The 14394-nt window shown below is 39.1% G+C and overlaps 1 protein-coding gene across 3 annotated transcripts in view; it reads left to right on the top strand.

Annotated features, from left to right (window-relative positions):
• The window catches only part of LOC124802713 (ATP-dependent DNA helicase DDM1-like), a 138251-nt gene extending 124385 nt beyond the window's left edge, over nt 1-13866 (top strand). For all 3 annotated transcript variants that reach the window (XM_047263677.1, XM_047263678.1, XM_047263676.1), the window contains 2 exons: nt 8227-8309; nt 13455-13866. In XM_047263677.1, coding sequence (XP_047119633.1) covers nt 8227-8309; nt 13455-13481 — 110 coding nt within the window. In that variant the 3' untranslated portion in view covers nt 13482-13866. The remainder of the gene's footprint in view (nt 1-8226; nt 8310-13454) is intronic.
• Nucleotides 13867-14394: the final 528 nt, after the last annotated feature.

The raw sequence follows: 14394 nt of genomic DNA, 5'->3' as shown, positions 1-14394 counted from the left end.
CAAGTTCCTGCAGGGCAAGAGTTTCAATGTGTGTTATGGATTCCTGGAATTTGGGATTCTGGGATTCAGTCTTTTAATTTCTTTTTATTTCTCTCCTTTCTGCTACCTACCCCCTCCCCCTCTGCACCTTCTCTCCTGCCCTCCGTCTAGACTGCAACACTTCACTGTCCTCGCCCCAACCTCCTCCTTACCCCCATCCAGCCGCCACTCCCATGATGCACTGGTGCTGCTGCTCGTCATTTAAACCATCAGCTTTTTCTATTTTTGTGTTTGAACTTCTTTACTGTGACGTTGCTGTTGGCTGACTACATATTGTGTCCTGTGCTGTGAATACCTGCTGTCATTGGCTGGCGAGATCACGTGACATGAGCTATGATTGGCTTACGAAAGGGCATCGCAATCTTGAGTTCAGTGCTTCGGAAACTGACATGCTATGTTTGGTGGTTGTGGTGGAATTTGGATTTATACTTCCATAATACCAAAATCCCCCCCCCATGAACCATGGACCTTGCCGTTGGTGGGGAGGCTTGCGTGCCTCAGCGATACAGATAGCCGTACCGTAGGTGCAACCACAACAGAGGGGTATCTGTTGAGAGGCCAGACAAACGTGTGGTTCCTGAAGAGGGGCAGCAGCCTTTTCAGTAGTTGCAAGGGCAACAGTCTGGATGATTGACTGATCTGGTCGTGTAACAATAACCAAAACGGCCTTGCTGTGCTGGTACTGCGAACGGCTGAAAGCAAGGGGAAACTACAGCCGTAATTTTTCGCGAGGGCATGCAGCTTTACTGTATGATTACATGATGATGGCGTCCTCTTGGGTAAAATATTCCGGAGGTAAAATAGTCCCCCATACGGATCTCCGGGCGGGGACTACTCAAGAGGATGTCGTTATCAGGAGAAAGAAAACTGGCATTCTACGGATCGGAGCGTGAAATATCAGATCCCTTAATCGGGCAGGTAGGTTAGAAAATTTAAAAAGGGAAATGGATAGGTTGAAGTTAGATATAGTGGGAATTAGTGAAGTTCGGTGGCAGGAGGAACAAGACTTCTGGTCAGGTGACTACAGGGTTATAAACACAAAATCAAATAGGGGTAATGCAGGAGTAGGTTTAATAATGAATAGGAAAATAGGAATGCGGGTAAGCTACTACAAACAGCATAGTGAACGCATTATTGTGGCCAAGATGGATACGAAGCCCACACCTACTACAGTAGTTCAAGTTTATATGCCAACTAGCTCTGCAGATGACGAAGAAATTGAAGAAATGTATGATGAAATAAAAGAAATTATTCAGATTGTGAAGGGAGACGAAAATTTAATAGTCATGGGTGACTGGAATTCGAGTGTAGGAAAAGGGAGAGAAGGAAACATAGTAGGTGAATATGGATTGGGGGACAGAAATGAAAGAGGAAGCCGCCTGGTAGAATTTTGCACAGAGCACAACATAATCATAACTAACACTTGGTTTAAGAATCATGAAAGAAGGTTGTATACATGGAAGAACCCTGGAGATACTAAAAGGTATCAGATAGATTATACAATGGTAAGACAGAGATTTAGGAACCAGGTTTTAAATTGTAAGATATTTCCAGGGGCAGATGTGGACTCTGACCACAATCTATTGGTTATGACCTGCAGATTAAAACTGAAGAAACTGCAAAAAGGTGGAAATTTAAGGAGATGGGACCTGGATAAACTAAAAGAACCAGAGGTTGTACAGAGATTCAGGGAGAGCATAAGGGAGCAATTGACAGGAATGGGGGAAATAAATACAGTAGAAGAAGAATGGGTAGCTTTAAGGGATGAAGTAGTGAAGGCAGCAGAGGATCAAGTAGGTAAAAAGATGAGGGCTAGTAGAAATCCTTGGGTAACAGAAGAAATATTGAATTTAATTGATGAAAGGAGAAAATATAAAAACGCAGTAAGTGAAACAGGCAAAAAGGAATACAAACGTCTCAAAAATGAGATCGACAGGAAGTGCAAAATGGCTAAGCAGGGATGGCTAGAGGACAAATGTAAGGATGTAGAGGCCTATCTCACTAGGGGTAAGATAGATACCGCCTACAGGAAAATTAAAGAGACCTTTGGAGATAAGAGAACGACTTGTACGAATATCAAGAGCTCAGATGGAAACCCAGTTCTAAGCAAAGAAGGGAAAGCAGAAAGGTGGAAGGAGTATATAGAGGGTCTATACAAGGGCGATGTACTTGAGGACAATATTATGGAAATGGAAGAGGATGTAGATGAAGATGAAATGGGAGATACGATACTGCGTGAAGAGTTTGACAGAGCACTGAAAGACCTGAGTCGAAACAAGGCCCCCGGAGTAGACAATATTCCATTGGAACTACTGACGGCCGTGGGAGAGACAGTCCTGACAAAACTCTACCATCTGGTGAGCAAGATGTATGAAACAGGCGAAATACCCTCAGACTTCAAGAAGAATATAATAATTCCAGTCCCAAAGAAAGCAGGTGTTGACAGATGTGAAAATTACCGAACTATCAGCTTAATAAGTCACAGCTGCAAAATACTAACACGAATTCTTTACAGATGAATGGAAAAACTAGTAGAAGCCAACCTCGGGGAAGATCTGTTTGGATTCCGTAGAAACACTGGAACACGTGAGGCAATACTGACCTTATGACTTATCTTAGAAGAAAGATTAAGGAAAGGCAAACCTACGTTTCTAGCATTTGTAGACTTAGAGAAAGCTTTTGACAATGTTGACTGGAATACTCTCTTTCAAATTCTAAAGGTGGCAGGGGTAAAATACAGGGAGCGAAAGGCTATTTACAATTTGTACAGAAACCAGATGGCAGTTATAAGAGTCGAGGGACATGAAAGGGAAGCAGTGGTTGGGAAGGGAGTAAGACAGGGTTGTAGCCTGTCCCCGATGTTCAATCTGTATATTGAGCAAGCAGTAAAGGAAACAAAAGAAAAATTCGGAGTAGGTATTAAAATTCATGGAGAAGAAATAAAAACTTTGAGGTTCGCCGATGACATTGTAATTCTGTCAGAGACAGCAAAGGACTTGGAAGAGCAGTTGAATGGAATGGACAGTGTCTTGAAAGGAGGATATAAGATGAACATCAACAAAAGCAAAACAAGGATAATGGAATGTAGTCAAATTATATCGGGTGATGCTGAGGGAATTAGATTAGGAAATGAGGCACTTAAAGTAGTAAAGGAGTTTTGCTATTTGGGGAGCAAAATAACTGATGATGGTAGAAGTAGAGAGGATATAAAATGTAGGCTGGCAATGGCAAGGAAAGCGTTTCTGAAGAAGAGAAATTTGTTAACATCCAGTATTGATTTTAAGTGTCAGGAAGTCATTTCTGAAAGTATTCGTATGGAGTGTAGCCATGTATGGAAGTGAAACATGGACGATAAATAGTTTGGACAAAAGAGAATAGAAGCTTTCGAAATGTGGTGCTACAGAAGAATGCTGAAGATTAGATGGGTAGATCACATAACTAATGAGGAAGTATTGAATAGGATTGGGGAGAAGAGAAGTTTGTGGCACAACTTGACCAGAAGAAGGGATCGGTTGGTAGGACATGTTCTGAGGCATCAAGGGATCACCAATTTAGTATTGGAGGGCAGCGTGGAGGGTAAAAATCGTAGGGGGAGACCAAGAGATGAATACACTAAGCAGATTCAGAAGGATGTAGGTTGCAGTAGGTACTGGGAGATGAAAAAGCTTGCACAGGATAGAGTAGCATGGAGAGCTGCATCAAACCAGTCTCAGGACTGAAGACCACAACAACAACAACAATACCAAAATGTACAGTGTGAATGTTGCTGCACATCAAAGAGATTTCCAAATTTATTTATTTATTTTTTGTGTAAAGTGCTGGGAAATTTTACGCCAGTGTGTAAAACATTAGCCATTCAAAGGACTGATAAGTTTTATAGTTCTGTGGAAAAGTATACTGTCACTTAAGAGGGAAAGAGTGTATTTTAACCTGAGAATAAATGTGTTTTTTAACTGGGAAATCCGAGAATTTTTTTTTCCTTGTCCATGTGTACACCCTGCAACGGGCACCGGCATGTCACCATCCCGTGCCAACCTATTAATGGGCAGTCTAGAGGAATCATTTCTAATCACCCAGAATCCCAAACCCTCATCTGGTTCAGATTCATTCATGAAATCTTCATGATCTGAACTGAATGTGAGGACACCCTATCCGTATTGCACCAGAACCTCAACACCTTCTCCCCCATTTGCTTTAACTGTTCCTCCTCAACCCAACAAGCTACCATTCTCAGAGTTGGCCTCCACCTTAATCATGGCTACTTGATTACCTCAATCCATATCAAACCTGCCAACCACCAGCAATACTATCACTTTGATAGCTGCCACCCATGGCCATCGCATCTGTTGTGATGAGCAGTGCCTCTCAAAATATACCAAGGGTGTCACTGAGGCCCTCACAGACTGTACTTACCCTCCCAACCTTGTACAGCAACAGATCTTGAGTCCCTTATCTCTTCAGTTACACCCCACTCCCAAAGTCCCATCATCTCGCCACAGAGGAACATTCCCCCCGTGGCTCACTACCACCCAGGAGTGGAGCAACTGAATCATATTCTGTGCCAGGGTTTCGACTATGTCTTGTTGTGCCCTGAAATGAGGAACATACTATCCACTATTCTTACCATCCCTCCTACAGTGATTTTCTGCCGCCTATTGAACCTACACAGTATGCTTGTCGATCCCTACTCAAATATCCTCGTCGATCCCTACTCAACTTCTGGCCTAACCCGTAGCGTCACGATTCATATCCCTGTAATAGACCTAGATGCAGGGCCTGTCCCATACATTCTCCCACCACTACCGACTCCAGTCTGGTCACAAGTATCACCAATCCCACCAGAGGCAGGATTACCTGTGAACAGGTAATGTGATCTACAAGTTAAGCTGCAGCCACTGTGTGCTACATTCTACATGGTAGTGACAACCAACTAACTGTTTCTCCATATGAATGGTCACTGACAAACTGTGACCAAGGAACAATTGCACCATCCAGTTGCTGAGCATGCTGCCCAATGGAATGTTCTTAATTTTAATGACTGCTTCACAACCTTTCCCATCTTGATCCATCCTACCAACACCAGCTTTCCTGAATTGCTTCGGTGGGAACTCTCTTTGCAGTATATCCTATGTTCCTGTAACCCTTCTGGCCTCAGCCTTTGTTAGTCATTATCCTTCACCCTCCTATCGTATTCCCCATTCTCACACTGGCACTACACTGCTCTCTATTCCACCAACGCACCCACAGTCATTTTACTTGTCTCCTTTTCCGCTTCCCCCACACCTTCTAAACTCCCGACTGCACCCAGCTGCCCTATCCTTTTTCCACCTCATCTCTTTGTGCTCCCACAAACAGCACTTTACTGTCCCCAATCCATACCCTGCTATTCTTTTATAATACTGTCATTATTCCAACCTGGATTTTTCATTGCTAGAGAATGGACTGCTTCTCAGTCAATTTTGAAGCATTCATAACACTTGCACTATAAGACATTTCTTCTCAGAAATACAGGGCTATTACAAATGATTGAAGCGATTTCATAAATTCACTGTAGCTCCATTCATTGACATATGGTCACGACACACTACAGATACGTAGAAAAACTCATAAAGTTTTGTTCAGCTGAAGCCGCACTTTAGGTTTCTGCCCCCAGAGCGCTCGAGAGCGCAGTGAGACAAAATGGCGACAGGAGCCGAGAAAGCGTATGTCGTGCTTGAAATGCACTCACATCAGTCAGTCATAACAGTGCAATGACACTTCAGGACGAAGTTCAACAAAGATCCACCAACTGCTAACTCCATTCGGCGATGGTATGCGCAGTTTAAAGCTTCTGGATGCCTCTGTAAGGGGAAATCAACGGGTCGGCCTGCAGTGAGCGAAGAAACGGTTGAACGCGTGCGGGTAAGTTTCACGCATAGCCCGCGGAAGTCGACGAATAAAGCAAGCAGGGAGCTAAACATACCACAGCCGACGGTTTGGAAAATCTTACGGAAAAGGCTAAAGCAGAAGCCTTACCATTTACAATTGCTACAAGCCCTGACACCCGATGACAAAGTCAAACACTTCGAATTTTCGGCGCGGTTGCAACAGCTCACGGAAGAGGGTGCGTTCAGTGCGAAACTTGTTTTCAGTGATGAAGCAACATTTTTTCTTAATGGTGAAGTGAACAGACACAATGTGCAAATCTGGGCGGTAGAGAATCCTCATGCATTCATGCAGCAAATTCGCAATTCACCAAAAGTTAACGTGTTTTGTGTAATCTCACGGTTTAAAGTTTACGGCCCCTTTTTCTTCTGCTGGAAAATTGGCTCTTGCCACAACTGGAGACCGACAGCGCCGACTTCATCTTTCAACAGGATGGTGCTCCACCGCGCTTCCATCATGATGTTCGGCATTTCTTAAACAGGAGATTGGAAAACCGATGGATCGGTCGTGGTGGAGATCATGATCAGCAGTTCATGTCATGGCCTCCACGCTCTCCCGATTTAACCCCATGCGATTTCTTTCTGTGGGGTTATGGGAAAGATTCAGTGTTTAAACCTTCTCTACCAAGAAACGTGCCAGAACTGCTAGCTCGCATCAACGATGCTTTCGAACTCATTGATGGGGACATGCTGCGCCGAGTGTGGGAGGAACTTGATTATCGGCTTGATGTCTGCCGAATCACTAAAGGGGCACATATCGAACATTTGTGAATGCCTAAAAAAACTTTTTGAGTTTTTGTATGTGTGTGCAAAGCATTGTGAAAATATCTCAAATATTAAAGTTATTGTAGAGCTGTGAAATCGCTTCAATAATTTGTAATAACCCTGTACAGTTTCCTAATCACAACTTGCTTGAGCCACTGGAAATGTTTTGATTTTATCACTATTTAATCATAAGCATTCATACATTTTTAGAAGGAATTGTGTATTATACTGAGTTTATAAAAAAGAATGACCTGATTTTAGAGTGTAATGATTACAGAACATGCAGAGCAGGAAATGTGTATTGATTGAATCAACAGGAGACATTTCATGTACTACCATTTACCAAAAGTGAATCAGTGGCTAGTCTGGTGTGAGTTTAGTCAGTGTTTTGTGATTGATCATCTTTGCCAAAAAACATGCATCATTGCTATCTTCAGTTTGAAAAGAGAGGATATTTATGCAAAGGTAAAGAGTCCAGGTCGGACCTACACTTCTGATAAAATGGTGGAAAGAATTCAGTAATGTTTGTGCGGAATCCTCAAAACTCTACTAGGCACACAAATATTCCTCATATGACTAATGAGTGCTAGACCGATGTTTGATCTATAAACTACACAGATTACAATTCGTGCAAGCTCTTTGGGTTGTTGTTAAAAAGGAACATGTTGTCTTCAGCTGTACTCTGCCGAAGATGAGAGATTTTTGTCATGGTTAGTTTTCAGCACTAGAGCTACATTTCACTTTAGCAATAAAGTGAATGGACAGAATATGCGCGTATGGGGACTTCAAAACCTTCTTGCAGTTGTTAAGCATGAGACAGGATCACATTAAGTAAAACTTTTTTCATGTCATTTCTGGCCAAAAAGCTTATGGTGACTTCTTGCTTGAGGAAAAAACAGGGACTGGAATGAGCTATCTTTGAATGTTGGAGCCCTGTCACCTGTCTTTTCCCACACCCATGAGGACTTCAGTGACTTCAGATTAAAAAAGATAGGAGCTCTGTTACACTGTCACAATATTCCTCAATGACATGTCGCCTCAAGACTTGTATTGTATGTGTGGCATCCAGATACACTGACCTACATTCTTCACCTTCCAAAATCTTTCAATATGAACCCATGCAATTGTATCTGGTGGAGATATGTGAAGGAAAGTATTTTCATCCTTCCTTTATCTTGTAACATAGATGAGCAGAAAACAGAATAAGAGCTGCTGCAACTTCTGTTGGCATAGATAGTTAAGAGTTTGTGACAAATTTACCTATTGTCTAGGTGTTGTCCATGACTATTGTTGCACACACAGGACGTTTGTAATATTGTAACTAAAAGTTGAAAATTTTTTGAGTATTTTGCATTTTGTCTGTTTTCTAATACATTTTTAAAAATAAATGTGTTTAAAACAGGATATTGTTTTTGATACACCCTGTATTATTCTTAAAATTTTGATGTATTATTGAATTGTTTGAAACATTACATGTATCTTACTTTTATGATTCCAGTATTAAAACCACATCAAATTGAAAGACTTCTGAAGAGGAGAAAATTTCCTGTGGATGATGATGAAGACAGTTCTTCATCTGAGGTAACTTACATTTCTTATTCATTCAATAACTGTGTTGGAGAGAAAGTACCATAAAATGGGTCAAGCAAGTAACTTATTATGGGAGAAAAAAAATTAGGGGTGATGGGGGAGTAATAGTCTACTTGTATGATCTTCTGTATTTTCTAATTGGAATTCTAATCTTAAATAATTTGAAAACAATGCTCAGGTTTACTTCACGATGTGGGGTAGGGGGGACTAGCTGTAACTTATAACACTCAAACCATTTTATCACTGTTAAGGTAAAATGGATCAGCATAATGGTTTTTAAAAATATGAAATCGCCATTATGTTTCAAAACTGGATGTAATCAGCAAAATTTATACGTGATAACTAAAAAAACACTGAATTACATAAAAACCTTCCAATTATTGTATTGGAAATCTATTTTATACATTCTTATCATTGTTAATGTAATGGAAAACAAAACGTGTTAGTACAGTCAAAACATAATGCAAAGAAAATTGCATTTAATAACTTATACTGATTAATAGAAATTGATGGAACACTGAACTGCAAAGGAAAATAACTTGTAATCATAATATGCTATTCCACACTCCCAGTATCTACACCAGAAACTTTATATTATTCTTTTCTAATACCTCTTGCTAAAAATTTGTATTTTGTCATATTAATGGTGGCAAGCATATGCAAAACAGAAGATTTCTGATGTAATAATTGTAAGTATATTTTTGTAATTCAGTATTTTTATTTTATTTTATTTATTTTTTTTTCTATTTATACATTTTTTAACATCTGACACATCAGGAAATACAAAGTAATCTCACTTTTTACTCTACCTTTTCCTGAGAAACTTTACTGATTTCTTCTTCTTTCTTCCCACAAAGAAGTAATCCATTTCATTTGTACCAAAGGCAAATGATCAGCTACACTGCAGTGCATTTCAGCTTCAAACTTGGTTTCACCTTCACCTTTCTCAGCAGTTTCATTCTCAACATCTGGTTTATTAACAAGTTCTTCTTCCTCTTCTCATAAATCTTCTATGTTTCTTGCTCTGACACGTTTTTGAGGTTGAATATTCATTCTTTTTCTTGTTCTGCTGGTGCTTTGTGATGTTGGGGTGGCAGTTTCATATGCCCTAATTTCTTTCGGCGGTCTGTAGCTGAACATGCTCACAGCTGCTAAGTTTCTTCTGCACAAGTTAAATTTATTCCTAGAAGCTACTGAAGAACTTCCATTGCGTCAGTAGGAGCAAAATTGGATTTAACCTTAAGTGGTCAAAAGTCTTAGACACTCTTGGAATTGCTTTTGTAGAGGACCTTAATTCCTTGCTTTTCAGTCATTTAAAATTAGCCTCCACACTCTTTTCAACGGCCTGAAATGGGCAACATCAGGGACTGACACAAATGTTTTAAGTTTTGAGGAAATAGAATGAAGCATATGTCGTACTTCATACACTCCTAATTGACATTTAAAGTAATATGATTTGACAGATTGTCCCCAACATCAATTTTAAACTGTCCGATGTCTAGAAGCAAGGGATAATGATCATAGAAAACCAGTCATGAAATAAGTGATGCATTAAACCATCCAAGGGAAATATGTGTCCATCAGCTGCTCCTGCCACCATTACACTTGAGCTGGCTTTGCTGGAGTTGGTTATTTATTCTGGATGTTTCGTGTAGCACCTTACAACAACCTTGAGAGAACTGGTGTCATCTGTGGAGTTGGTCATGTCATAATTGGTGTGTGACAACTGAAAATCCCATCAAGTCGTATTTGGAGATTGTCTTAGAGAATGATAGTTTTTTGTTACACGGATGGTCTTGACCTCTGTATTTTCTATACATTTCACTGCAAATTCAAGATGGTGTTCCATAAGAGTGAAACCATTTCAAACCCAGTCTCTCACCTTCTAATTGCTAATTGGTCTTAAGTGGGAATCTCCAGTTTGCACGTAGGAAGAATGCTTTAACAAGGCTGTTTTCCTCAGTGTGGCTAAGTGCAGGTTCATCACCCTCGCAGGCCATCTGCAAACACCAGTAAAAGGCATAGCATAAAATTTAAATACCTTACGTATTGTGAACTGATTTCATTCCACTTTCTTCAGAACCTCAAGAAGATATTTTCCATTATTGTCTCATTTACCCTCCACTCCTAACTTTTTATCGAATTTCTGTGTCATGGTCCACTTCATCTATCACTTTACAATAAAAAGTAAACCACGGCTTAAAAAGTACAAAACCAAAATTTACTAATTTCGCTTATGTAAGAGTAAAATAAATATGTTTTAAATTCATAACACGGTTTCTTCTGTTCCTGCTGTAGCTTTGTTTCTTCAATGCTTTGTTTTCAATTTATGTAGAATTAGGGAAAAGGTGTATTTATAAAACTCCTCTGTATAAAATGTTACTTATGCTTTCTTCAAAACAAATATCACTAAAATGACTGTGTTGCTGGGTTTATCTTATTGAAATGACAGGAAAATAATTTTCTTCTTGTATATGATCCTTGTAGCATTGATTTGCCTAAGCTGTACACTTACAGTTCTCTTTTCTCCATTTTTATGCTACTGTTCTGATTTAGTGCAGGAAGTAAAAAAAATGTAATGTAACTTACTGAAGAGTCCTATTCTTCAGCTCTAATTTTTAAAAAAATCTTGCCTGTTCAGTTGTTTACTGTCGTGGATTTTCTTCACACACGAATTTAGGATGAATACAAATGTATATTTGTCCCATACTTCCTTATAAGTTTTTGCAGAAACAATGAAATATGAACATTTCTTGCTGCAAATCTTTTTAAGTTCCTCAAAATATTTATCTTTATTATGTGTACGCGTGATGTATTTGAACTAATTCAGTAAATATTTTTTCTGTCCTAATGTTGGTACCTCTAAAACACCATTTTCGAAAAATGCAGCAGCTTTTTCGGGTAATGAAGGTCAAAATGTTCAAAAAATTTGTGAAATCTTATGGGACTTAACTGCTAAGGTCATAAGTCCCTAAGCTTACACACTACTTAACCTAAATTATCCTAAGGACAAACACACACACCCATGCCTGAGGGAGGACTCGAACCTCCGCCAGGACCAGCCACACAGTCCATGACTGCAGCGCCTTAGACCACTCGGCTAATGCCGCGCAGCTAATGGAGGTCACTGTCTATTAATTTTTGGTTGGATGTAAGGGAGCAGAGGGACATTGATAGGTGATAAATCAGGTGAATGTGGACAATGGGACATTAATCCAATGTTTTTCTCTGTCAAATTATCAATTGTTTATGTGACAGCTGATGTGGTGGTGATGATTCCTTGTGACTCAGCAATCTGGTGCATATATTTCTATTGAATACCACTTTAGTGTCTTGGCATGACCGTAATATATTCCTGTAATTTTATCGGGAAAACGGATTCACAGTTTCATGTTCCTACAAATTCTCACATTGTTGAGATATGAAGGCTAGGTTAAATGCAGGCTGAAAATTCTGTAGTCCAAACAGGTTTTGATTCTCCAACTTTTCAGTTTTGAGCATGTGGCCACCTAGCCTGGCACTGTCATGATGAACAATACGGCGTTCAGTCAGTTTTCCTTATTCCATCAATGACTGCTGACAAAACAGATTGTTGTGTACTACTCAGTATTAACCGTTGCTTGACCCTCTGATGCAAAAGCTGTGGTCATGACAAGTCCAGGGTAACTGAAGAAATAAAAGTATCATTTTCTTGATAAGAGTTTCACAAATGGTGCTCCTCTGGGTGTTCGGAAATGAATTGAAACCAACAGTAAATTGCTACTTAGATCACAGCTCATACAAATGTATCCAAGTTTCATTTTCTGTTACAATATTGTATATAATTTTTGCATTTGTTTGGTCAAATATTTTGAGCCTTCATCACAACAGTTGGCAAAAGCCTGCTTGTGATCTGTGGTCGAATTGTAATGAATCTGTCAAGAAGAATCCGTTTTAGGAGTTAAACGTTCACAAAAAATCAAATTAAGTGCAGTTTTTGATGTGCCTAAGGACTCATTTATCTCATATATCAATCCTCTTCAATCATGTTGTGCATAGCATTGATATTTTTTTGAACAAAACTGATTTTTTGTTGACCTCAGCAAAATTTGCTGTGGACGAAAACACACTTGTGATGAAATTCTGCAAACCAATTTTGTACCATCTTTTCTGAAGTTGATAAATTGTGAGAAGCTTAACTAATCAGTTCAAGACATTATTGCTGAATTAGGAATTTGTGAAAACTGTATAAAATCATCCAACGAAAGCTTCTACGGGAAATTTCCATTTTTTCACAGCACTGCTTCTTTAAATGCTCTCTCTAAACAAACCATTTAGTCAGTTATTGATCTGGCTTTGTTTTAACAATATCGGGTGGCAAATGTTAAAAATATAGTAATGTCACATCTCTGTAACTTCATCTAGAGGTCATTTTATAAAACTTGAAATGTGACCATCATACAAGATGAGGATATGTTAGCTCTGATACCTGATGGTACAAAAATTGCCAAATTTACTCAACCACAGTTAAGACTTGATGGAAAATCATGGTCCTTTTTGTCAATTATGTCAACAGAAGGCTTTTGTATTGATATTTTCATGTCCAGTAAATAACACAGCTGCTATCACATGTATTTTGCCACAAACAGTTAAAAGGGATTCACAACTGTGAATTACAGATTGCTAAACATATAATTTGATGACTCCAGTGGTAAAGATTTTTCTCATCTTTTGATAGATCCTAAAATTGGAGATAGTTTGTACTTACAAAGAAACTCTCATATTACAACGAGCGAGGTGGCACAGTGGTTAGCACATTGGACTCGCATTCGGGAGCAAGACGGTTCAATCCCACATCCAGCCATCCTAATTTAGGTTTTCTTTGATTTTCCTAAATCGCTTCAGGCAGATGCCGGGATGGTTCCTTTGAAAGGGCATGGCTGACTTCATTCCCCATCCTACCCGAATCCGATGAGAACGATGACCTCGCTGTTTGGTCTCCTCCCCCAAATCAACCCAACTCTCTCATATTACCTCCCCCTCCCACAACATGCACAGACCACCGAAAAAATACAACTAAAAGTAGATTTATAACAAATCTGACTTCAGAATATGAAATATTGCTAATGCATGAAATGTTACTTTATATCTCGACAGGTTGAAGATCTGACAGAACTTGCATGAACTATATGTGACCGATCACCTGGTGTGGTGGTCAGTGGTTGACATCATGATGTTCCATAGACTTTCAAACGGAGTGATGTTAAAGGATGTGTGCACATTTCAATGTGTGAAAGTTTACTATAGCCATTGTGAGAAGTGAGAGATTTTTAATAGAATATCGCTATTTTTGACAAAAAGATTTAGGTATTGTGAATTGGAATTCTTGCCATTGGCTGGTGAAACTTTTATCGCAGAGTGAATTCGATAATACTATTAGAACCTGTGACTGGCACACATCACATATCACACCTAGCCTCAAAGATTGCTCAAGTTGTCATTTACCATTTGTAAAAATTATATGTAATATATTTTAAAAAGAATCTCATGTTCTACAGTATTTTATAATAAAAAGAATAAATATACCTTTATTGTTACTCCCTTTATTAAAATATAAATACGTTTTTATTTTGTGTGATAAGTTGTCTCTTAAATCCTTTAGATTTGAAACATTCCATTAATATGCCTTCCCATTGTAATATTTGGTACTTTGCCATTAGAAAATTATGCTGCACTGAATAGAGGAAGGAGATCTCTGTATTGAAATCCAATCGTCTGGTTTACAATCATGTACTTTATACTGAAGGGGAGAAAGTAGTCTGCTTGTGAACCAATTGGGTATTGTTTCACATCTAACAGTAACATCTTTCCTGTAGTTTTTAGTAGGATTTTAGAAGCCTGTGACAAGAGTGACTTGTCTTTCATAGTTACTCTTCCATAATACCTGCTGTCAACCATATATTCACAACTGTAATAACTCAAGGAAAATATGAATCTACCTGTGAAATTGCTCTAATACATCGGCAATTGTGGAAACTTCCTTGCTCCAAATTTGATGATTCTGTTTCATGAGACATCTGGTAATTTAATATACCAT

The sequence above is a fragment of the Schistocerca piceifrons genome, chromosome 6 (assembly GCF_021461385.2).
Source record: "Schistocerca piceifrons isolate TAMUIC-IGC-003096 chromosome 6, iqSchPice1.1, whole genome shotgun sequence".
Taxonomy (NCBI): domain Eukaryota; kingdom Metazoa; phylum Arthropoda; class Insecta; order Orthoptera; family Acrididae; genus Schistocerca; species Schistocerca piceifrons.
The sequence above is the reverse complement of the archived record's forward strand: the minus strand, read 5'-3'. Positions and strand labels throughout refer to the sequence as shown.